Source organism: Heptranchias perlo, chromosome 1, assembly GCF_035084215.1.
Source record: "Heptranchias perlo isolate sHepPer1 chromosome 1, sHepPer1.hap1, whole genome shotgun sequence".
NCBI lineage: Eukaryota > Metazoa > Chordata > Chondrichthyes > Hexanchiformes > Hexanchidae > Heptranchias > Heptranchias perlo.
Window position 1 is genome coordinate 51386199 of NC_090325.1, and position 24613 is coordinate 51410811.

Below are 24613 nucleotides of genomic sequence, written 5' to 3' on the forward strand. Positions count from 1 at the left end.
AGTGGATGGGGAAGAAGCAAGTAGCCCAGTAGAGGCAAGGGCAGGAAAATACTGGTCGAGCAGCGAGGAGACAGCCTGAATTTTCTGAGATTCTCAAGTGCAAGCCTCTTGCTTTTGGGTGGGATTGCAGAGGAGAATTATCCCTACATATTTGTAATAGATGTTGACAATGCTAACTTCTTATAAGAAGAACTAAGAAAACCATTTAAATGGCAAGTCAGTGGTTGGACTTGGTTGAAGAAGCAGATCATTATCCATCCCAATCATTGCCGGCACGGACACGATGAGCCGAATGGCCTCCTTCTGTGCCATAAATTTTCTATGAAGTACATCATTCCCAGAGCACCAATAAAACAACAGATAATTGAAGAGCAATTATATACTGGCATAAATAGGTTTATTAAAATTATATTATGAAATAGCATCACTTACAACAGGAACTATTTACATTTTAAATTACACTTTAAAAACTATTATTGACAGATAGCTTCCAACAGTCTAACAAGTGACTTGAGCAATAAATCTAGAAAAAGAGCCCATATCACTCACATCATACTATAGTATCTTCTGATCTGCGCATGGCTGCTCTGAACAATTCCCCATACTCAATATTGAATGATTCAATCATTGCAATGCTCCCTTACTGTCTCCCCTTCTAGCGGATACAAAAAATCAGTGACATGATAGGAATTTCACATAATTTTTGGTACAACTACAGATCCACCTACTATGATGTATGACATCTGTGCCTCACAAAAGTGTACGAAAATCTGTCACAGCCAGACCCCCTGCCCTCTCAAATTCTTATTTCATGATGGAACTGTTGCAGTGCATTGGAAAATAATGGTAGCATTCCACTGGAAGTTAAACCACAATCAGTCGGTCACATGAACTCACAGCATCTTCTTTTCACAGGCAGGGATAAATTCTCTGTATTCCCCAGAACAGAACTAAGTTTACTAGAGGGTGTTTCCAGTTTGTGATGAACATACATTATACGGTAATAGTCCAAATGACACAATGGTAAGGAATATCCCTGGCAGCAACAGGTATCTCATTGGAAGCAGCAGAGAGCCATCGGAAAATAACTGGTAATATCTGAGATCTTCTTTTAAGTCTCTTTTAATATCTGAAGTATAAAAGAAATGGAAGGTTAAGCACAAAGATCTTCAAGCCTAAACATTAAATGTGAGTCATAGATTTCTTTATCTCCAAAATAGAGGTCATCTGTGCAGATTACTCAACTGCTCCTTCGTTCACCCAGGTCTCCTATGTACTTTAGTCCAGAACCTCCACTTTTTCATTTCTCGCTTATGTTCCTTTCTTTGTTCTTTTTGATCCACCATTATTGTGTGAGCCTTCAGCCATCTTCAAAGCTCATCTCATCTACATGACCCATCTCCTCACCGATTCCTTCCCCACTCAACTCCCCTTCCTGACCTCTAGGCAAGCTTACATGATCAACGGTTCCTTTTCCTCAAATCACTGTCCCTCTCCTCTTCAAAACCACCATCACACTCTCCTCAAAAACACCCAACCATTCATTCTCTGCAACTATCACTTCCTAAGATCCCTTAATGTGTCATTGCCCTTCCCAGTTTCATGCCATTTCTCCTAAAACCCTGTTTGAATCCCATCAATCTGACCTCTTCCCTTCACACAGCACTGAAATAACCCTGGTCAGTAATGAATGAAAACTCTGACTGTGGTGTATTATCCATCCTTGAAATTTCCACAGCAATCAATATAGTTGACCAGGCCATCCACCTCCAAGTACCCCCCCCCACCATTATCCCACATGGTTCCTTGTCTACTCCTTTGGATGCAGTCAGTACATCTCCTGCAGCTGCTTCTTATTCCTGCCCTGCTCCTTCACCTCCAGGGTTGCCAAGGACCTATCCACAGCCCCCTCCTAGTCCTTATCTACATATTTCTCCTTAATGGCATCATCTGCAGGCAACATCAGCTTTCATATGTATACAGACAGCTCCACTTCTCCTCCACTTCTGTTGACCCCACAAATAGAACCATAGAAAAGATACAGCACAGAAGGCGGCCATTCAGCCCATCGTGTCCACACTAGCGGACATGCTGTCAGACATCAAGTTTTGGATGTCACAAGTTCCTCCAACTCAACACTAGGAAGACCAGAGCTAGCACCTACAGCTCCCACCACAAATTCCATTCCCTTATCATTGACTTCATCTCCATCAGACCATCGCAATCATGGTGTCCTGTTTGACCCTTCACCAAGACTGCTTACCTCAGCTCCTCTACCACTAAACCCATGTACTGACTCAACTACTCCAATGCTCTCCTTGCTGGCTTCCCATCCTCCATAATTTCCAAAACTCTGTGACACAAATCCTGTCTGCACTAAGTCCCACTCTTCAATCACCCCCATCCTTACAACAGCACTTCCGTCCTCAACACATTACATTCAAAATCCTTCTCATCTATAGATCTCTCCACATCCACACCCCACCATATCTGCAATTTCCTCCAGCCCTAAATCCACCCTCCTGAATGCTCCTTTCCTTTGAATCTTGTCTTCTGTGCCACCACACACCCCTCCCTCTCTTTGCTCCACCATTAGTGGGATAGCCTTCAGCCACCGTGATTCTACTCTTTGGAACTTCCTTCCTAAACGTCTCAGCTTTTCCATTTCTCCCTCTTTAAAAACCACCTCTTTGGCAAAGCTTTCAATCACCCATCCTAATCCAACCCTTGCTGACTTAGCATCCAATTTCCTTACATCTGTTTGTGAAGCACCTTGTGACGTTTCTGTTAAAAGCTGCTATAAAATTCAAGTTTTTTTTTAAAATGGTACAGCATTCTTATTTGTCTTACTTAGTACACTTTTACATTTAATATTGGGGTCCTGGGTGAGGAGTTCTAAACCTCAAACATTGAGCAATATTCTCTACAATTTATCTTTACCTTCTGTCACCACTTCACATGAAAGCCCACTGGAGGGCAAAGATTCATGATTTGGTTGATAGAAGATGTGGAATTGAATCCCCAATGTGGAGAGCAATGCCACCTGGCAAGACCCACAAAAATGCCATTGAATCTCCAGGATTTCTTACCCCTTTTTTAAACCCCTTTGACCCTCATCTCCAGAAGGTGATAACTAATGCTGAGCAAAGTACTTTGTCCAAATGTCAATTCTTCATGTATTGGCCGTAGGATGCACCACACCCAATACCAATTCTGTCCTTATCCAACATCCATAAACATACACTTCGCAGTGGAGTTCACCGAATAGTAATCTGGACAGAATGGGAACTCTGGCCAAATTTCCCCTCCCTAGGCCGTGTGGGAGAAGCAGCTGAGCGGAGCGCCCAAAGCGCAGGAGAAGCGGCTGAGCTGAGCGCAGCGCTGTAAAACAAACGGAAAAACCTGAAAACATTTCTGAATCTGAAAAAGTGACATCAGACCAGAGTCCGAGGAATTATAGCTAAGTGTTTAATTTACTATATAATTGAGCGAAGTATTTAATATATAATTACGCTAAGTGTTTAATTAATCAACCAGGTCTATGGGATAAAATTAATTAGAGGATACTAACATTAAAGGGATCAGAGTTTCATTAAATTAAAATCTGGTATACATAAATAAAATAAAGTAAACAAACAAAAAAAGGCTAATTAGCTACAGATTCAACTCAAATCAATTTAAATCCATCTATTAAATATAATCTAGATCTCAACTAAATGTATTATTTCTAGAACTAACTAACTAAATAAATAAATAAATAAATATTTTGAAAACTAGAAGTGGCAGTGCAGGCTATGTGTCAGGACTGTGATATGTAGGTGTCTGTGGACAGTGAGAAGGTCCCGGATTACCCCTCTCATAAAGTGAGGGGGAGGATTTTTTTGGATAGTTTTCTCCAGAGTACAGACGCAGCTCAGAGAAAAGCATAGGTACGGGAAGGGTATAGTGTGACTGTTAGTCAGCAGAGTAAAGGGAGCCAAGGGGAGGTAGAGAAAGAGGTCCCACAGGCACTGGTCCTATCTGACAGGAACAATGTACTTGCTACCTGTAACGATAAGGATGCAGGCTGCAGGGTAGACAGCCAGAATGCTAACCATGGCACATGGCACCGTGGAGCAGGAGGCAGTCCAGGGGGGGGGGGAAAAGAGCAGAATAGAAAGGTTGTAGTCATAGGGGACTCGATAATGTGGGGAATAGATAGCATCCTCTACAGTCATGACTGAGAGTACGGAAGGGTCTGTTGCCTACCTGGTGCAAAGATAAAGGATATCTCGAAGCAACTGGAGAGGAACTTGGAAAGAGAGTTTGTCGTGGTCCAAGTTGGGACCAATGACATAGGGAAGAAAAGGGAGGAGGTCCAACTAAGGGAATATCAGAAGTTAGGAACTAAATTAAAAAACAGAAACTTAACTGGACCAGCCATATAAATACTGTGGCCACACGAGCAGGCCAGAGGCTGGGTATTCTGCGGCGAGTGATTCACCTCCTGACTCCCCAAAGCCTCGCCACCATCTACAAAGCACAAGTCAGGAGTGTGATGGAATACTCCCCACTTGCTTGGATGAGTGCAGCTCCAACAACACTCAAGAAGCTCGACACCATCCAAGATAAAGCAGCCCGCTTGATTGGCACCCCATCCACCACCCTAAACATTCACTCCCTTCACCACCGGCACACAGTGGCTGCAGTGTGTACCTTCTACAGGATGCACTGCAGCAACTCTCCAAGGCTTCTTCGACAGCACCTCCCAAACCCGCGACCTCTACCACCTAGAAGGACGAGAGCAGCAGGCACATGGGAACACCACCACCTGCACGTTCCCCTCCAAGTCACACACCATCCCGACTTGGAAATATATCGCCGTTCCTTCATCGTCGCTGGGCCAAAATCCTGGAACTCCCTTCCTAACAGCACTGTGGGAGAACCTTCACCACACGGACTGCAGCGGTTCAAGAAGACGGCTCACCACCACCTTCTCAAGGGCAATTAGGGATGGGCAATAAATGCCGGCCTCGCCAGCGACGCCCACATCCCATGAACGAATAATAAAAAAAACAGGACTTCAAGGGTGGTAATCTCAGGATTACTACCCAAGCCACTTGCTAACTGGCTTAGGGATAGGCAGATCAGAAAGGTGAATGCGTGGCTGAAAGAATGGTGCGGGAATGAGAGCTTCCACTTCATGGGACACTGGCACCAGTTCTGGGACAGGAAGGAGCTGTACCATTGGAACGGGCTCCACCTGAACCGAAATGGGACCAGTGTCCTAGTGGGAAACAGCAATAGGACTGTGGATAGAACTTTAAACTTATCAAGGGATATAAAAATAGTAAAATACTCTACAGACATATAAATAACAAAAGAAAAAAAATCAGAACAAGGATTGGGCCACTAAGGAATGCACAAGATAAACTCACAGGTAATGACAGCGAAATGGCAAAAATATTCAATAGTTACTTTGCCTTAGCATTTACCAGGGAGACTAAGAGGGTGGGCAGGACATTAGAAGAGATCAAAAAAGATATAAAAAGCCATTTAAGATAGAAAGGGGGAGAAGATAATTGCTAAGCTATTCAAGCTTAGAAAGGATAAAACCCCTTGTCTATATGGATTGCACCCACACATATTAAAAGAAGTGAGGGAGGAGATAGCAGAGGCACTATTACATATATATAAAAATTCATTAGAAAAGGCAATAGTGCCAGAGGACTAGCGGACAGCTAATGCAATTCCTATATTTAAGAAGGGAAACAGAACATGTCCAAGGAACTATAGACCAATTAGCTTAACGTCGATGGTGGGAAAGATAATGGAATCTTTACTCAAAGCTGTAATGGAAAACATCTAGAAACAAAAATATAATAAAGAATAGTCAGCATAGATTTCAGTAGGGAAAGTCATGCTTGACCAACCTTACAGAATTCTTTGAAGAAGTAACAAGAAAAGTAGACAAGTTTAATGCAGCAGATGTAATATATTTGGATTTTCAAAAGGCCTTTGATAAAGTGCCACATTGTAGACTCATGACTATCGTCAGAGCATGTGGAGTCAAGGGACAAGTAGCAGAATGGATAGCAAGCTGGCTACAAAACGGAAAACAGAGTATGGGATAAGGGTAGCTAGTCAGACTGGCAAAAGGTGAGAAGTGGTGTTGCACAGGGATGGATGCTGGGACCACTGTTGTTCACAATTTACATTAATGATTTGGACTTGGGAATCAGAAGTACAATTTCAAAATTGGCGAAATTGGGGGGTGTAGTTAATACAAAGGAAGAATGCATCAAAATGCAAGAAGACATTAAAAAGCTTGTAGTATGGGCATGTAATTGACAAATGAATTTCAATATAGGTAAGTGTGGGGTGGTGATTTTGGTAGGAAGAATAAGGAGGCCACATATTGTTTGGATAATAAGAGTCTAAATGGGGTCAAGGACCAAAGTGAACTAGGGGGGGTACAGATACACAAATCAATAAAAGTAGCGATGCAGGTTAATAAGGCCATAAAAAAGGCAAACCAAGCACTAGGGTTCATTTCTAGAGGGATAGAATTGGAAAGCAGAGAAGTTATGGTAAATATAGAGCCTTGGTTAGACCACATTTGGAGTACTGTGCACAGTTCTGGTCTCCATATTATAAAAAATATAAAAAGGATATAGGGGTATTGGAGAAGGTGCAAAAAAGATTCACAAGGATGATACCAGAATTAAAAGGATATACTTAGCAGGAAAGACTAAACAGGCTGGGGGTCTTCTCTAGAAAAAAAAGGCTGAGGAGTGACCTGATAGAGGTCTTTAAGATAATGAAAGGGTTTGATAAGATTGACATAGAGAAGATGTTTCCACTTGTGGGGGGAGTCCAAAACTAGAGGTCATCAATACAAGATAGTCACTAATAAATCCAATAGGGAATTCAGGAGAAACTTCTTTACCCAAAGAGCGGTAAGAATGTGGAACACGCTACCACAAGGAGTAGTTGAGGCAAATTGCATTGGTGCATTTGGGGAAGCTAGACAAACACACGAGGGAGAAAGGAATAGAAGGGTATGCTGATAGGGTTAGACGAAGTAGGGAGGGAGGAGGCTAATGTGGAGCATAAATGCCAACATAGACCAGTTGAGCCAAATGGCCTGTTTCTGTTCTGTAGACTCAACGTACAGAGGGGTGTAGTGGAAATGCACAATATTTACCCATTATAAACTTTTGCTAAGAAGCATATGTTCACTTTTGGACAGCTGAAAATCACAAACAGTTGCAATAATCACCTACCCCTGGAATTTCTCCCCTGCTGCAGAATCAACAGAGAAATCTGCAGGTAGAGAACCAGTAAGAGTGGGGTAGTATCACAGAAATTTACAGCACAGAAGGAGGTCATTTGGCCCATCGTGTCTGTGCCGGCCAAAAAAGAGCCATCCAGCCTAATCCCATTTTCCAGCTCTTGCTCTGTAGCATTGTAGGTTGCGACACTTCAAGTGTCAATCCAAGCACTTTTTAAATGTACTGAGGATTTCTGCCACTACCACCCAGTCAGGCAGTGAGTTCCAGACTCCCACCACCCTCTGGGTGAAAAAAATTCTCCTCAACTTCCCTCTAATCCTTCTACCAATTACTATAAATCTATACCCCGTGGTTTTTGACCACTCTGCTAAGGGAAATGGGCCCCTCAATTTTATACACCTCAATTAAATCTCCCCTCAGCCTCCTCTGTTCCAAAGAAAAACAACCACAGCCTATCCAATCTTTCCTCATAGCTAAAATTCTCCAGTCCTGGTAAACCTGTACCCTCTCTAGTGCAATCACATCTTTCCTATAATGTAGTGACCAGAACTGTATGCAGTATTCTAGCTGTGGCCTAACTAGTGATTTATACAGTTCTAGCAAAACCTCCCCGCTATGATATTCTATGCCTCGGCTAATAAAGGAAAGATTCTGCATACATTCTTAACCGCCTTATCTACCTGTCCTGTTACTTTCAGGGATCTGTGGACATGCACTCCAAGGTCCCTCTGTTCCTCTACACTTATCAGTATCCTCCCATTTATTGTGTATTCCCTTCCCTTGTTCTCATGTGGGACCTTGTCAAAAGCCTTGCTAAAATCCATGTAGACTACATCAAACGCGTTACCCTCATCGATCCTCCTTGTTACCTCCTCAAAAAATTCAATCAGATTAGTCAGGCACAACCTTCCCTTAACAAATCCATGCTGACTATCCTTGATTAATCAGTGCCTTTCTAAATGACAATTAAAATACTGTCCCTCAGAATTTATTCCAATAATTTGCTCACCACCAAGGTTCGACTGATTGGCCTGTAATTACTTGGTCTATCCATTTTTAAAGAATGGTACAATGTTAGCAATCCTCTAGCACCACACCAGTAACCAGAGAGTATTGGAAAAAGATGGTCAAAGCCTCTGCTATTTCCTCCCTTGCTTCTCTTAACAGCCTGGGATACATTTCATCCAGCCCTGGCGATTTATCTACTTTCAAAGACGCTAAACCCCTTAATAATTCCTCTCTCACTATGTTTATTCCATCCAATATTTCACACCCCTTCTCCTTAACTACAATCTCTGCACGTACCCCTCTTTTGTGAAGACAGATTAAGAACCATACCCATGTCTTCTGCCTCCACACACAGGTTACCTTTTTGGTCTCTAATAGGCCCTACTCTTTCCTTACTTATCCTCTTGCTCTTTATGTATTTATAAAACATCTTTGGGTTTTCCTTGCCAATATTTTTTCCATGCCCTCTTTGCTTTCCGAATTTCTTTTAATTTTACCTCTGCACTTTCTATACTCCTCTAACCTTTCTGCAATATTGAGCTCTCGGTATCTGGCATAAGCTTCCCTTTTTTGCCTTATCCTATCCTGTATGCTCCTTGTCATCCAGTGGGCTCTAGATTTGGGAGTCCCATCCTTTTTGTTTTTTGGAAACATATTTGCACTGAACCTTCACTATCGCCTTCTTGAATGCCTCCTACTGCTGTAACACAGACAGAGAAAAAAAAAACACAAATCAGGAGCAGGAGAGGTGCATGACGTACAGTCAAATCTTTAACTGTCCTGTCCTTAGTTAATAATGAAGTGTTGCAGGACACTCACTCCTATGACTCTCTAATTGTAGATTCTCCCAATTCCTGCCCTGTTCCCATTGGCTCCTCTACTAATGTCAATTCCTCTTTCAATACTGCTGGCTCTACCGTTCCTGCTGCCTAATCTACTCCTGCTGGTTTCCACTGCTCCTGCTGTTCTCACCACTCCTGATTCTACCAATTCCTTTCCTGTTGTTTCTTCCATCCCTGCTGGCTCTCCTTGTAACAGCTGGCTTCTGGTGTTTGATTACTGGCTGGCCGAGTTAATAGCTGGCTGGTTGGTTGCAGGCTAATCGATTGCCTTGTTTCCTTGGCTCTGTGGCTCAGCTACTCACTAAATAAAGCCACTGAGCCATGTACCAAATAAAGTGTCAAAAATCAAAATGTGGGGAGAGGTAATGCCTCTAGACCGCTCTTTCCCCTCCATCCAGAAATAAATTTCATGCTAGTTGTACAATACAACAGAATGTATTGGATTCACTCTATGGGAGCCAGAGCTTCATATGGGCTTACAGCAGATTCAGTTTGAATATGGCAACTCCCGTCTCCCACAAAATGAATCTAAACATCCTCTCACTTACAAAGCAATGGCAATGGAACAAGATGACGACTGTAAGATCAACTTTCCCAATCAAGCAAATGATACCAGCAAGACAAAATTTCCATAATTTACTGAAGGATGTCCAAACTGGGAATCAGAGAGAGCGATAAAAGATGGGGAAATAACGGGTAATATCGAAGCCTAAACCTGGGAATAGCAGGAGGCTATTAGACCCATCCAGCCTGCTCTGCCATTTTGCTATCCATCACAGCTTTTGCTTTTCAAATCCCAATTTCCCATATCTCATTAACATCCTTGTGTCCCAAGTAAGTATCTATTTCCTTTTGATTCTCCATCTCTGGCTTTCTGGGCAGTGAATTCACTATGGGCTCGATTTTAGGATGTCCGAGTGGGTGCGTTCGCGGCGGGGGGCTCCAAAAATTGGGGATTTCTGGGGCAAGTCCGGAGCCTGGCTCCAACCCGCCCACTTCCGGGTTCCCAAGTGACGTGCTTAGATGCGCGCGGCGGGATCCCATTTAAATTTGATACTTCAGGTCGTTAGGAGACCCGATTTGGAGGATTTTTTAGGAGGGGTGGGATTTTCATCCAAACTGAGCATGTTTCCTGTACGGGGGAAACACTCCTAGTTGAAATGGATGTGTTGCAGCCATCAGCTTGTGGCAGCTGCAAAGGTCCATTTGACAGGTTGTTGGGGAGGGTGGGGGGTGGGGGGGGGTGGGAAAAAGACCCTCGCTCATTGCAGGAGGCCACTGTCACTTTAGACGAAGTTTGGCCTGCACCACCCTCCTCCTAACACAAAAATTTACCAACTTGCAACCTCAACCCCAGCGTGCAGACACACTTACCTACTTTGCAGACCCCCTCAAACATACATTTTCCGGATGGGGGCCGCCATAGCTGCAGTCATGGCCACACCATCCACCTCTAACACGTGGACCTCCACAACACAGTGCTGTGACATCCACCTGCACAGCAGGAGGGATTAACGGCAGAGAGAGATGCGTGGCAGAAGGCACTACCCTCACCACAGGGTCTACAGACTGAGGCTCAGCTTCCTGGACCTCTCTGAGCAGCAGTGCACATGGAGGCTCAGAGTCACTCGACAAGTAGTTGTGGACATCTGCAGCCTCCTTCATGCCGAGCTGCTCCCGGCTGGCCCAAGCACCATCTTCTTACCTGTCGCTGTCAAGGTCACCACTGCCCTTAACAACTTCTCCTTCGCATCCTTCCAGGGTGCCACCGGGGACATCGCCGACATCTCTCAGTCATCTGCACAAAAGAGCCCTGCAAATACACCTACACCTACTCTACAGTGGCACAATGGGTGGCATCAGGTGTGGGTCCTCATGGTGATCCTCAGGAAAGGGAATTATTGCACAAGCCAGACAAGATTTGCAAAGATGTGGCAGTAGTGGTGATAACAAATTTTAATGTTTTTTTTGCAAAACAGACGAAAGTAAATCAAAAACATGACATTTTGTCTTACACCCTTGTGCATCCCCTTTGTGCTCACAAAACCTTAGCCTTACGTTTACGGGAACTCCTACGTGGTGCTACCCCTGTGGCTTCAGCAGAGGTAGTGGCAGGTTGCTTTTGTCCATGCCCTGTCTGATGAGATGCTTTGCGCGGATGCCCGTGAGGGCCCCTCCAAAGACTGCTCCACCTGCACCTGTGCAGGGGCAGACTCGGCCACCTGGAGAGGAGGCAGCATTGCAGGTATTGGTTGAGAGGGGGGCAACAGGTGAGACGTTTTGAGTGGCGTCCCCACTTCCATGTCCCCTTTTACCATCATCCCTCTCCTGGCTCAAGCCCATAACATTCCTTCCACCCTGCTGGAAGACAGTTTGGAGGACTTGTGTGAAGCCTTGGAAGGTTAGTTGTAACGTACCAGTCAGCCTGTTTAAGGCAGCAGAATGTTGCTCATCCTGAATCCGAACGGCCATTGTCAGGGCCTGAATGGACTCATTGTTGAACCGTGCTTGAAGCTCGATGGAGGCTAGCTCTTCCTCCATCGCAGACATTTCCCGCACCTACCCGCGACACTATCTCAGAGACGCCTTCACGTCCCTGAGACAGTATTCCACTCATGCAGGAGTTGGACTCCTCCATCACCTGCGCGATTGTGGAGTGCGCGCGTGGCAACTGTTCCAGTACCTCGGCAATGTGCTGCTGCCCCTTGATGACTCTCCTTTTCATGGCTTGCCCCCAGGGTTCAGCATCTGGGTCCAGCTGAGCAGAACCTGGAGAAGAGTGCTCCCACCGATGCGGACTCTCCACGGCTGCCCCTGCCACCAGGGTCTGCGCGTGCTCACATGTGCGTGGTGACTCACCATGTGCAAGCCCAAATAAATGAGGACGGGGACCCACCGAGGTGTGTACATCTGCGCTGGTGGATGGCTGGCTCAGATGTGACGATGAACCCTCAGAGGCCGGCAGGTCCTCTGAGGAATTGCCCTCCGCAGTCACGGCGGTTGCAGATGGCCCTGCAAGAGAACAGAAATCAATATTAAGCATGTGGACAGATGTTGAGGTGCTGCAGATGCCAAGTGATGCTAAAATCATTCGCTATCATGAGTGCTAAGTGTTAGATTTCTGTCACCAGCCGCTTGTGCGTTCCCAGTCTCGGCATTCGCCACAGACAGGCTCTCCAGCGTCCGGCTTACTTCCAATGCCTGCTGCTCCGCGTATGTTAAGACCACCTGGTGACACGGGCTCCCTCCGGTCCTTGCCCTCTCCCGGGCATTCTGGGATCTCTTCTCCTATCAAGGCAAAACACAGAGGCGTGATTGAGTGATGGTTGCATGGTGACCCGCTGCATGCATTGGTGTGGGTGGGGGTGACCGTGAGGGAGATGCATGGGAGGGTGCGTGTGAGACATAGCCATGAGATTGTATGAGGATTGGGTTGCATGGTAGGGTTCAAATGGGAACTGGAGCGTGAGTACGTGCAGGCAAGGTGAGGATGATGGTTGAGTGGATGTGAGGAGTGATGCGAGAGCATTGTGGTGGCAGTGCAGAAGGAGTTGTGTGGTGGTGGTGGTGATGTGGAGTGTGGGAGAATGCATAAGTATACTCACTTTGGCTGACCTGGTTAGGTCATTAAAGCGCTTCCTGCACTGGACCCAGGTTCAGCACACATTGCCGCTGCTGCTGACCTCCTCGGCCACCTCCAGCCAGGCCTTCTTTGTGGCAGAGGGAGGCTACCTCCTCCCATCAGATGGGAACAGAATTTCCCCCCTCCTCCTCACCCCATCGAGCAGCACCTGGAGTGAGGAGTCAGAGAACCTTGGAGCAGCCTCGCCTCTGGCCTGCTCCATGCTCCAAATTTGGTTCTTTGCTACAGGAGGAGCATTGGAGGACTGCCCCTTTAAATAGAGCTCCTCCTGCTGACAGCCTGTGATGCGGATGCGCAGGTCTGGAACGGGAAACCCGGAAGCATGCGTAAGTACCTTCAATTAGGCTGCGATTGCGTGCGAAGCACCCCAAATTCACTGGGCGCGTTACCCACGCACCCAGTCAACCCCACCCCCCGCTGCCAACCTGCCTCCCTCCTAATATCGGGCCCTTTGTGTGAATTAAGTTCTTCCTGGACTCTCTACCAGCTTAGTTCTAATTTTAAGATTATGGTCTATATTTTCCAAGTACTTGCCAGCAGCGTGCTGCTTGTGATTTTCTAAGATGGGCAGTTGGTGAGATTCCTCACCGTTGACACTTACTTAGAAGTGTTAGGCCTCTGCCCTTCGTTCTGGATACCTTACTAGAGGAAGGATCATCCCATATCTACCATGTCAATTCCTTTCACTTCAATCAGATTACAGCTTAACCCTCTTCTAATGAATAAAACTCATTTACATGGTCTCGCATCATAGCAAAGTCCCTTCATCCGAAGTACCACCTTCATGAATTTTCAATGGACTCCCTCAAAGGCCAATGTTTCATCCTATGGGGAGGATGCTCAAAATAGCTGATTTAATAAATAACATGTCCTGTATAATCAAGGCTGAATTTTAAGCTTTTGATTGAAAGAGCTCTTGACACTTGTTCACTGGGACCAACCAGCTTTATAATCATATTAACCATTTGTTCTTACGGACGTGAGAAATTTCCATTAGTTACTAATGGAGACTGATGGCTTGATTTTGCTAATTTCAGAGGGAAAGGATCATCGTTGAATATGTTAATGTGTCTTATTAGCAATACATGTCTGTCAAGATAATTTGACCTTCAAACTATCGACAGTACTACATGTTTCCATACTGAAATTTCCATGTTACAAGACATTGAATATTTCTTACCACAGTCATCTTGAGATCCCTGAATACAGTGCAAAATCCCATAGCTGCACCTACACCATGTACAATTTTTGGGCACCCATGCTCCCTCAGGAATATTGTCACAGTTCCTGTCAGAGGAAAAAAAGAGACTATTCAGAATGAACTACCTATATGTAACTGTTAGACACAGGTTAATGGATACCTCTCAGCAAATCAGACATTAACCCAAAAGGTTTGATTCTTTATCCCTCCCATTGTTCTCCCCTTCGCTCCCGAAGATTGATTCTTGCTGGGGTATGATTCAGTCGGGGTACCTCACACAAGTGGCATTTTTTTAAAATTCATACATAGGATGTGGACATCACTGGCAAAGCTAGCATTTATTGCCCATCCCTAATTACCCTGGAGAAGGTGGTGTTAGGAAGGGAGTTCCAGGATTTTGACCCGGTGACAATAAAGGAACGACGATGTATTTCCAAGTCAGGATGGTGTGTGACTTGGAGGGGAGTGAACAGGTGGTGATGTTCTCATGCGCCTGCTACCCTTGTCCTTCTAGATGTTAGATGTCACGGGTTTGGGAGGTGTTGTCGAAGAAGCCTTGGCGAGTTGCTGCAGTGCATCCTGTGGATGGTGCACACTGCAGCCACAGTGGGCCGATGGTGGAGGGAGTGAATGTTTAAAATGGTGGATTGGGTGCCAATCAAATGGGCTGCTTTGTCCTGGATGGTGTCGAGCTTCTTGAGTGTTGTTGGAGCTGCACTCATCCAGGCAAGTGGAGAGTATTCCATCACACTCCTGACTTGTGCCTTGTAGATGGTGGAAAGGATCTGGGGAGTCAGGAGGTGAGTCACTCGCCGCAGAATACCCAGCCTCTGACCTGCTCTCGTAGCCACAGTATTTATATGGCTGGTCCAGTTCAGTTTCTGGTCAATGGTGACCCCCAGGATGTTGATGGTGGGGGATTCGGCGATGGTAATGCCGTTGAATGTCAAGGGGAGGTGGTTAGACTCTCTCTTGTTGGAGATGGTCATTGCCTGGCACTTGTCTGGTGCAAATGTTACTTGCCACTTATGAGCCCAAGCCTGGATGTTGTCCAGGTCTTGCTGCATGCGGGCACGACTGCTTCATTATCTGAGGGGTTGCAAATGAAACGGAACACTGTGCAATCATCAGTGAACATCCCCACTTCTGACCTTCTGGTGGAGGAAAAGTCATTGACAAAGTAGCTGAAGATGGTTGCGCCTAGGACACTGCCCTGAGGAACTCCTGCAGCAATGTCCTGGGGCTGAGATGATTGGCCTCCAACAACCACTACCATCTTCCTTTATGCTAGGTATGACTCCAGCCACTGGAGAGTTTTCCTCCTGATTCCCATTGACTTCGATTTTACTAGGGCTCCTTGATGCATTCTTCATGCATGAGCCTAAACAGCGATTGTCAGGCTAATTGACATTGAAGGACGCCATACCTGAACCTGATCTTGTTCTCACAGACAAACACATATACTCTTTCCAACAGAAGTACAAAGATGGCAAAAGAACCAGAGGCGAGATGAGGAGACTTTTTTTTTTTAAAAACGCAGCAAGTTGTTATGATCTGGAATGCACTGCCTGAAAGGATGGTGGAAGCAGATATAATAAAAACTTTCAAAAGAGAATTGGATAAATACTTGAAGGGGAAAAATTTGCAGGGCTATAGAGAAAGAGCTGGGGAATGGAACTAATTGGACATCTCTTTCAAAGAGCCAGCACAGGCCAAATGGCCTCCTTAAACTTTTCTGAGCTGTATCATTCTATGATAGCAGTCAAAGCAAAGAACCCTGGTTAATTTTTCTATTCCCTAGCCGAGGACAGGATAGTAGTAGCAAACCAAATGCTGATCAGATAACTCAGTTCAAACCTGGGACACACAAGTCTGTTACCTTTATCCACTGGGCCAACCAGCTAGGCCTTTGACAAAGCCTCATATTACTTTCTTAAATTTACCGAGAGGCATCTGGTAGTTTTAATACTATAATCATTATATATTACAAGAGTGCCCTTTTATAATAAAACTTTCTAGTAGTGGTATGTTTATGATTCAATTACATGGAGAGCGAATGGAGTGAGATCAGACATCGAGGATCCCAGCAGCCGGGATCCCCTAACTCAATACAACTGGGGATCAAACCTGGCATCTTTCTGACCTGTATGATTCAGTACCATTCTTAAATATTTTCCACTGGCGTATAGTTCCATGGGCAACAGTTGATCTTTGGTGCTTTGCCCAAGTGATATGTTGCTAGGTTTAAATGAAGTAGGGTGGGAGAAGGTTTGTGTGGAGCATAAACCAGTTGGGCCAAATGGCCTGTTTCTGTGCTGTACATTCTATGTGGCCATTCATGAGTGAACCTTAACAATGAAGTACTGCAGGCTGGCCAACTATGGAGGATATCACAGCAAAGTCTGATATAGGTAGTGAACCATGTGTAATGTTCCTGAACCCTGGGGTCAGCCAGATGGACCCAAATGGTCTTTTTCAGTCCCATACATTCCTGTGTTCATCGCCTGGCAGCCACATGTGTACTTGCAGTAAAGGGATCACTGAATAGCTATCAGCAATGAGAACCTTGGCTAAATTTTCCATTTCCTAATCTGGAGCAGCGCAACCAATTGAAGCACCTCCACCGCTGCACCAGCTGAAATCAGCTAACTCAGTACAGACTGGGAACTAACTTACTACCTTCCTGGTCTGTATAACTCAGACTTCATCAGTGAACAACTGAGATGATTACGATTCTTAAATTCAAGCAACACAACTGATCTTACCTGATGCGATCATCATATTCACAGTTTCTCCCCTGGAAATGTTTAGGGCAAACACAGAAACTGCCAAGTACACACGTGCCTCCATTCTGACAACAATTCCTATTCAGTCTGCTACCTGGGGAAAGAGAAATAAATCATAAACCATTTGAAATATGAGACTAAGTGTATGTTGAGCCCTTTCTCAATATTTGAATCAGATATTTAGATACTTGATAAAGTTACAAACAGATACAAGATTGCTTTTAGAGGTGTTAGTGCCAAACCGTATAAATTATATGCACACATCTATACAAACACACACAGATAAAAGTTTGAACCCAGTGGCTCCGCTTGATGGATGTGTTGGTAAATGCAATGTGGAACTGAGTCATACTGATTATAGGTGCTTTCACATTACCATTTCTTTGGTTCAGATGACTGGAGAGTGGCGTTAATTCATGGGCTGCCAGTAACACGTGTCAGACACGTAGACCCATATTTTCACCAGGCTCGTGAAAATATGGGTCTACGTGTCTGACACTATAAACCCATAGAATTGATCTCACCTGGGGTGTTGATAGGGTTGTTACAATTGGCCTCAGAGCTCTGGAATAGGGAGGTAGAAAAAAATGCCAGTCAATCCTGATGAAATGCACACATCTGTGGACACTAAGCTAGGACAGGATGGGGGCTCAGCTGCAATTCTCTGCATGGTCAAATAAACCAGCAAAGTGAAGAATGGCAATTGGTGCAATTCACTACCTTTTTAAGAGAGAAAATATGAGCAAAAAAAAAGTAAAAACACTGATAAATATTTACTGTTGGTGAACTAGACAACAGTTTACTTCAGGCAAGTCCAAATTATGGCCCATGGCCAACATGCAGCCTACAAGCCCTAACAATCTATCCCACAAAGCACACTTAACTTAGTTCTATTTAAACTAAAGTTTCATGGGTCTGGAGATTTGTACAGAATTCTTTGGTGTCAGCCCTGGCTCAGCGGTAGCACTCTCGCCTTAGTCAGAAGGTCATAGGTTCAAGCCCCATTCCAGAGACTTGGGAACATAATACAGGCTGACACCTCAGTGCAGTACTGAGGGAGTGCTGCACTGTCAGAGGTGCCATCTTTCGAATGAGACCTTACGCTGAGTTTCTCCCTGGTGCCCTGGTATCCATCAAACAACATCACTAAACAGATTGGCATTTCTTCCTTGGGCAGAACCCAAAATTGCACCTGAAGCTGAGCCCACTTTGGCGATACAAGTCCTTTTCTTTTATCACTGTTCCCTCGTTAGTAGAAAATTTCTAGATCAGAACAGCAACACCTGTTAGTACTTGCATCTTGAAATATATGTGCAAATTAAACTTTATAAAGTGACCCAGGAAGCTCTATGGTATGCACCCAAGAACAAAAAGCATGGACATTCCATATGCAGCAAGTCTTCAAGAAAGGATGGTAGAGGCAGAAACCATCATCATCACATTTAATAAGTACTCGGATATGCACTTGAAGTGCTGTAATCCATAAGGCTACAGACCAAGAGCTGGAAAGTGGGATTAGGCTGGATAGCTCTTTTTTGGCCGGCACAGACATGATGGGCCAAATGGCCTCCTTCTGTGCTGTAAATTTCTATGATTCTAAGAAGTAGATCCAATTAACTTTAGTAGTTCTGCTACTAAATTTGAAAGTCAAATTCAAACAAGATCCTAATACTCCCAATAGGCTGAATCCATACATTCAAGTTTATTTTGTCCTGTTACAGAACTGAAGGATTAAAACCTTCCTTTTTTGTAAATTTCTATTTAGAGGTTGAAATGTAGGCATCAGTTATGATTCAGAAACGATGCTTTTTTTCCTCTGAAGATTTCCCCATCCAGCAGGGAGTCCCTGTTTGGATGATAATAAAACCAAGTGAGTGTGGTATGTTTACTCAGTTAAGACTGATTTGTTTGGATAAGGATTAAAAAACTGAGGAGAGATTATTGAAGATTTGATGGATTGGTGGGGGGGGGGGAAACGGAAGCTAAACTCGGGTCAAGTTTATATTTTCTGTCCAAATATTGCAGCATTGCCTCCAACTGTTTTTTCTATTCATAATAAACCATTTTATAGCAGATAATAAGTAATCGGCTGCCGTTATTTAATAATATTACATGTTAGAAGCTGACGACCAACCTCAAAATGCTGTAATTATAAACAGTACAAATAGTTAATACCGCTGGTGACTGTTACTTACTGTCTGTTAGTCCAATGAACGGTATGATCGCTCCTCGGCTTAGAGACTTTCGGTCTTCCGCCTTTTTGTTGAATTGATTAAAATGCCTTAAAGCGGAGCTGGGGGTTTTCTCTGTGTGCTTCTGAACAGCGGGTCCGGAGATATCTTTATCTTCACAATTTTGACCTTCACAGCCTGAAACTGACCAAACATATCCGCTGGATATTATTGGACCCCTCCAAAAAAACGACTAATCTTGATAACACTGATCAAGACAAATCACTAATATCATTTTCATCACTTACCAGCCCCGATCCCCACCGTCTTCAAAGTGAACAACAAGATAGAGAAGAATCTAAGAGAGAGAAACCCAAATTAATATCAAGAAATTCTACCCCAGACCTTTGCAGATCAGATCCGGTCCGTCATACTTTCAGCAAACTTACCGAGCAGCCGTTCCGAATTTCATCTTCTGTACCTGAAATAATAATTCCTTCGTGCTTTGAAACCCAACAACGCTTCCAATTTCACCAGCCCCGCTTTAAAGAGAGACCAGTGACCTCCTATCTCTGCGCTTTCCAACCATTCTTCAACTGGAGCTAAACGATCAGCAATTAACAGTTAGTTCTCACCTCCTGCCTCCCGAGCTTTCTGTAAACCAATGCAATCCTGAATGCCCGCCTCCACATTCAAATCAGGATTTCCAGCATTTTCGGTTTAATTTCAGATTTTCCCCCCTTTTGAACTCTATATTCAGACTAACCGATACAGTTTAGCATGTTGTTTCCTACATTAACTAACACAGAAGGAACCAAACGATTGGGGGGAAAAAAGTCCATTCACTTTAGCAGCTGAACATTCCTTTCTTTCTAAAATAAAAACTGTAATTCTTTAGAATTTTGTTTGTCTGATTATCAGTTTTAGATATTTCGTTGCGAATTCTTCAGCACTTTAACTGGCATCTTTCAGGTGCTGCATAAAATGAGTCATAAATAAACGATCCTGGGAAACTGGAATTGATTAACTGTGGCTGAAGGTTGACAGGTAACATTACGGGGGTTGGGGAAAGGAAGGATGCAACGAAAGTAGAGACTGCAACGCTCCCAAAACAGCCTGATGTGATCAAATACCCATTGGTTGAGGTGCCTGTTGAGTCATTACACATTTTGTTGTTAAATGGAACAGAATAGGCGGCCCAATGGCTCAGCTGGTAAATATATTGTTCCGCACCACTCTGAGCCACACACTGGGCAAGGTCCTTACCAAATGAACCATCAGGGAACTTATTCCTAGTGACGCTCTGAAGGGTTGTGATTTTATTTTCTCTCTTTTTCCAGATTACTTCTCTTTCTCTTTCCTCCCCTGAAGACAATATTGGGATACAGTTGCGCAGGTGTCAGCAGCCTTCCAGTATCTCAACCAAGTAACCGTTCTTGGGGTGTGAGTCTGAGCAGAGCGTATCAGCAGTCTACTCAATGGTGGAGCACATCCAACCAGAGTCTCATCCTGTCCTCACCCAATAGCCACCCAAAATAACCTTCTAGCAAGAGGTCGCTGGATAGCAATTAGATGTGGGGATCCTGGCTCTTTTCCACATATTAGCCCTGGGTCATCAAGGCCTAGTGTCATGATTTGCTTGAGATCAACATACTCAGGAAAGACCCAGAATTGAACATAGGAACAGGAGTAGGCCATTTCGCTCCTCGAGCCTGTTCCCCCATTCAATAAGATCATGGCTGTTCTGTGACCTAACTCCATGTACCTGCCTTAGCCCCATATCCCTTAATACCTTTGCTTAACAAAAATCTATCAATCTCAAATTTAAAATTAACAATTGAGTTAGCATCAACGGCTATTTGCAGAAGAGAGTTCCAAACTTCTACCGCCCTTTGCATGTAGAAGTGTTTCCTAACTTCACTCCTGAAAGTCCTGGCTCTAATTTTTAGGCTACGTCCCCTAATCCTAAACTTCTGCCAGCAGAAATAGGGTAAATAGAGAGAAACTATCAGTCCCCCTTAATATCATGAAAACTTTGATTAGATCACCTTTTAATCTTCTAAATTCCAGGTAATACAACTCTACTTTGTGTAATCTCTCCTCGCAATTTAACCCTTGGAGTCCAGGTACCATTCAAGTAAATCTAAGCTGCACTCCTTTCAAGACCAAAATATCCTTCCTAAGGTGCAGTGCCCAGAACTGAACACAGTACTCCAGATGTAGTCTAACCAGGGCTTTGTTTAGCTGTAGCATAACTTCTACCCCCTTGTATTCTAGTCCTCTAGATACAAAGGCCAGCATTCCATTAGACTTTTTGATTATTTTCTGTACCTGTCCATGATATTTTAATGATCTATGTACATGGACCCCTAAGTCTCTTTGGACCTCCACTGTTTTGAGCTTTTCACCGTTTAGAAAGTACTCTGATCTATCCTTTTTAGGTCCAAAGTGGATGACCTCACACTTGCCTACATTGAAATCCATTTGCCACAGTTTTGCCCAGCCACTTAATCTATTAATATCTCTCTGTAATTTTATGCTTCCATCTACACTGCTTACAATGCTGACTAGCTTCGTGTCGTTGGCAAACTTGGATATGTGGCTCTCTATCCCGTCATCTAAGTCATTAATTAATACAGTGAATAGTTAAGGCCCCAACACCGATCCCTGCGGGACACCACTCGACACATCCTGCCAATTTGAGTACCTGGCTATTAACCCTGCTCTCTGTTTCCTGCTGCCCAGCCAATTTCCTAACCAGGTCAATAATTTGGCCCTCAATTCCATGAGCTGCAACTTTAGCTAACAGTCTCTTAGGGACTTTATTGAATGTCTTCTGGAAGTCCATATAAACAACATCCATATATATTCCCCTGTCCACTACTTTAGTCATCGCTCCAAAAAATTCAATCAGGTTCGTCAGGCATGACCTACACATTACAAATCCATGCTGGCTTTCTCTGATCAGCTGAAAATTTTCAAGGTGCTCAGTCACTCTATCCTTAATTTTTTTTTTATTCGTTCATGGGATGTGGGCATCGCTGGCGAGGCCGGCATTTATTGCCCATCCCTAATTGTCCTTGAGAAGGTGGTGGTGAGCCGCCTTCTTGAACCACTGCAGTCCGTGTGGTGAAGGTTCTCCCACAGTGCTGTTAGGAAGGGAGTTCCAGGATTTTGACCCAGCGACGATGAAGGAACGGCGATATATTTCCAAGTCGGGATGGTGTGTGACTTGGAGGGGAATGTGCAGGTGGTGTTGTTCCTATGTGTCCTGTTGTTCCCTGCTGCTGTTGTCCTTCTAGGTGGTAGAGGTCGCGGGTTTGGGAGATGCTGTCGAAGAAGCCTTGGCGAGTTGCTGCAGTGCATCCTGTGGATAGTACACACTGCAGCCACTGTGCTCCGGTGGTGAAGGGAGTGAATGTTTAGGGTGATGGATGGGGTGCCAAACAAGTGGGCTGCTTTGTCCTGGATGGTGTCGAGATTCTTGAGTGTTGTTGGAGCTGCACTCATCCAGGCAAGTGGAGAGTATTCCATCACACTCCTGACTTGTGCCTTGTAGATGGTGGAAAGGCTTTGGGGAGTCAGGAGGTGAGTCACTCGCCGCAGAATACCCAGCCTCTGACCTGCTCTTATAGCCACAGTATTTATGTGGCTGGTCCAGTTAAGTTTCCAGTCAATGGTAACCCCCAGGATGTTGATGGTGGGGGATTCGGCGATGGTAATGCCATTGAATGTCAAGGGGAGGTGGTTAGACTCTCTCTTGTTGGAGATGGTCATTGCCTGGCACTTGTCTGGCGCGAATGTTACTTGCCACTTATCAGCCCAAGCCTGGATGTTGTCCAGGTCTTGCTGCATGCGGGCTCGGACTGCTTCATTATTTGAGGGGTTGCGAATGAAACGGAACACTGTGCAATCATCAGTGAACATCCCCATTTCTGACCTTACGATGGAGGGAAGGTCATTGATGAAGCAGCTGAGGATGGTTGGGCCTAGGACACAGCCCTGAGGAACTCCTGCAGCAATGTCCTGGGGCTGTGATGATTGGCCTCCAACAACCATTACCATCTTCCTTTGTGCTAGGTATGACTCCAGCCACTGGAGAGTTTTCCCCCTGATTCCCATTGACTTAAATTTTACTAGGGCTCCTTGGTGCCCACTCGGTCAAATGCTGCCTTGATGTCAAGGGCAGTCACTCTCACCTCACCTCACCTCTGGAATTCAGCTCTTTTGTCCATGTTTGGACCAAGGCTGTAATGAGGTCTGGAGCCGAGTGGTCCTGGCGGAACCCAAACTGAGCATCGGTGAGCAGGTTATTGGCGAGTAAGTGCTGCTTGATAGCACTGTCAACGACACCTTCCATCACTTTGCTGATGATTGAGAGTAGACTGATGGGGCGGTAATTGGCCGGATTGGATTTGTCCTGCTTTTTGTGGACAGGACATACCTGGGCAATTTTCCACATTGTCGGGTAGATGCCAGTATTGTAGCTGTACTGGAACAGTTTGGCTAGAGGCGCAGCTAGTTCTGGAGCACAAGTCTTCAGCACTACAGCCGGGATGTTGTCGGGGTCCATAGTCTTTGCTGTATCCAGTGCACTCAGCTGTTTATTGATATCACCTGGAGTGAATCGAATTGGCTGAAGACTGGCTTCTGTGATGGTGGGGATATCAGGAGGAGGCCGAGATGGATCGTCCACTCGGCACTTCTGGCTGAAGATGGTTGCAAACACTTCAGCCTTGTCTTTTGCACTCACTTGCTGGACTCCGCCATCATTGAGGATGGGGATGTTTACAGAGCCTTCTCCTCCCATTAGTTGTTTAATTGTCCACCACCATTCACGACTGGATGTGGCAGGACTGCAGAGCTTTGATTTGATCCATTGGTTGTGGAATCGCTTAGCTCAGTCTATAGCATGTTGCTTCCGCTGTTTAGCATGCATGTAGTCCTGAGTTGTAGCTTCACCAGGTTGGCACCTCATTTTTTGGTACTCCCGGTGCTGCTCCTGGCATGCTCTTCTACATTCTTCATTGAACCAGGGTTGATCCCCTGGCTTGTTGGTAATGGTAGAGTGAGGAATATGCCGGGCCATGATGTTACAGATTGTGCTGGAATACAATTCTGCTGCTGCTGATGGCCCACAGCGCCTCATGGATGCCCAGTTTTGAGCTGCTAGATCTGTTCTGAATCAGTCACTCTGTCCTTAATTATAGACTCTAGTAATTTCCCGACAACATGGGATCTGCTGTTCTGTGGCTTAATATCAAACTAGGCAGTACATTTACCAATACATTCTCATGCTAATATCACTTCTGCTGTTGAACCATCTCCTGTTATCCACTTAAGCATTTTACAGGTCATTGTATTTCTTTTCCTATGCGTGATTGTGTTGGTTTTTGCCCTCCCCCTTCCCCTTGTTCTGTTCCTTTTTAAATGCTGTTCACCTATAAAATGTTTCAGTTCTGAGGAAGCATCCATACCTACGTCCATATGTCTTTTCCGGGGAAACCCCACTCACCTATCACCCACCCCCCCCCCCCCCCCCCCCGTCCTCACTGATCTATATTGGCTCCCGGTCCCCCAACGCCTCAAATTTAAAATTCTCATCGTTGTGTTTAAAACTTCCTAGCATCACCTCTCCCTATATCTGCACCCTCCTCTAGCCCATACCCACCTCCCCCAAACTCTCCG

General features: G+C 44.9%; 1 protein-coding gene across 1 annotated transcript; it reads right to left on the bottom strand.

Moving 5' to 3' along the window:
• Positions 1-538: 538 nt before the first annotated feature.
• On the bottom strand, positions 539-19397 carry LOC137326139 (cryptic protein-like). Its single transcript, XM_067991391.1, has 6 exons — positions 19375-19397; positions 19234-19283; positions 18950-19129; positions 16734-16848; positions 13948-14054; positions 539-1129 (listed from the first exon to the last, which is right to left on the bottom strand). Exons 1-6 carry the CDS (start codon positions 19395-19397, stop codon positions 960-962), a joined length of 645 nt encoding a protein of 214 aa, XP_067847492.1. The 3' UTR covers positions 539-959.
• Positions 19398-24613: the final 5216 nt, after the last annotated feature.

Excerpts from the sequence above, each read along its gene's own strand:
- LOC137326139 (XM_067991391.1), bottom strand. The coding sequence starts at position 19,397 with ATGAAATTCGGAACGGCTGCTCG. Across the intron at positions 19,284-19,374 it reads AAATTCGGAACGGCTGCTCG|ATTCTTCTCTATCTTGTTGT; the intron begins GTAAGTTTGCTG and ends TCTCTCTCTTAG. Across the intron at positions 16,849-18,949 it reads GTTCATTGGACTAACAGACA|GTAGCAGACTGAATAGGAAT; the intron begins GTAAGTAACAGT and ends CTCTTTCCCCAG.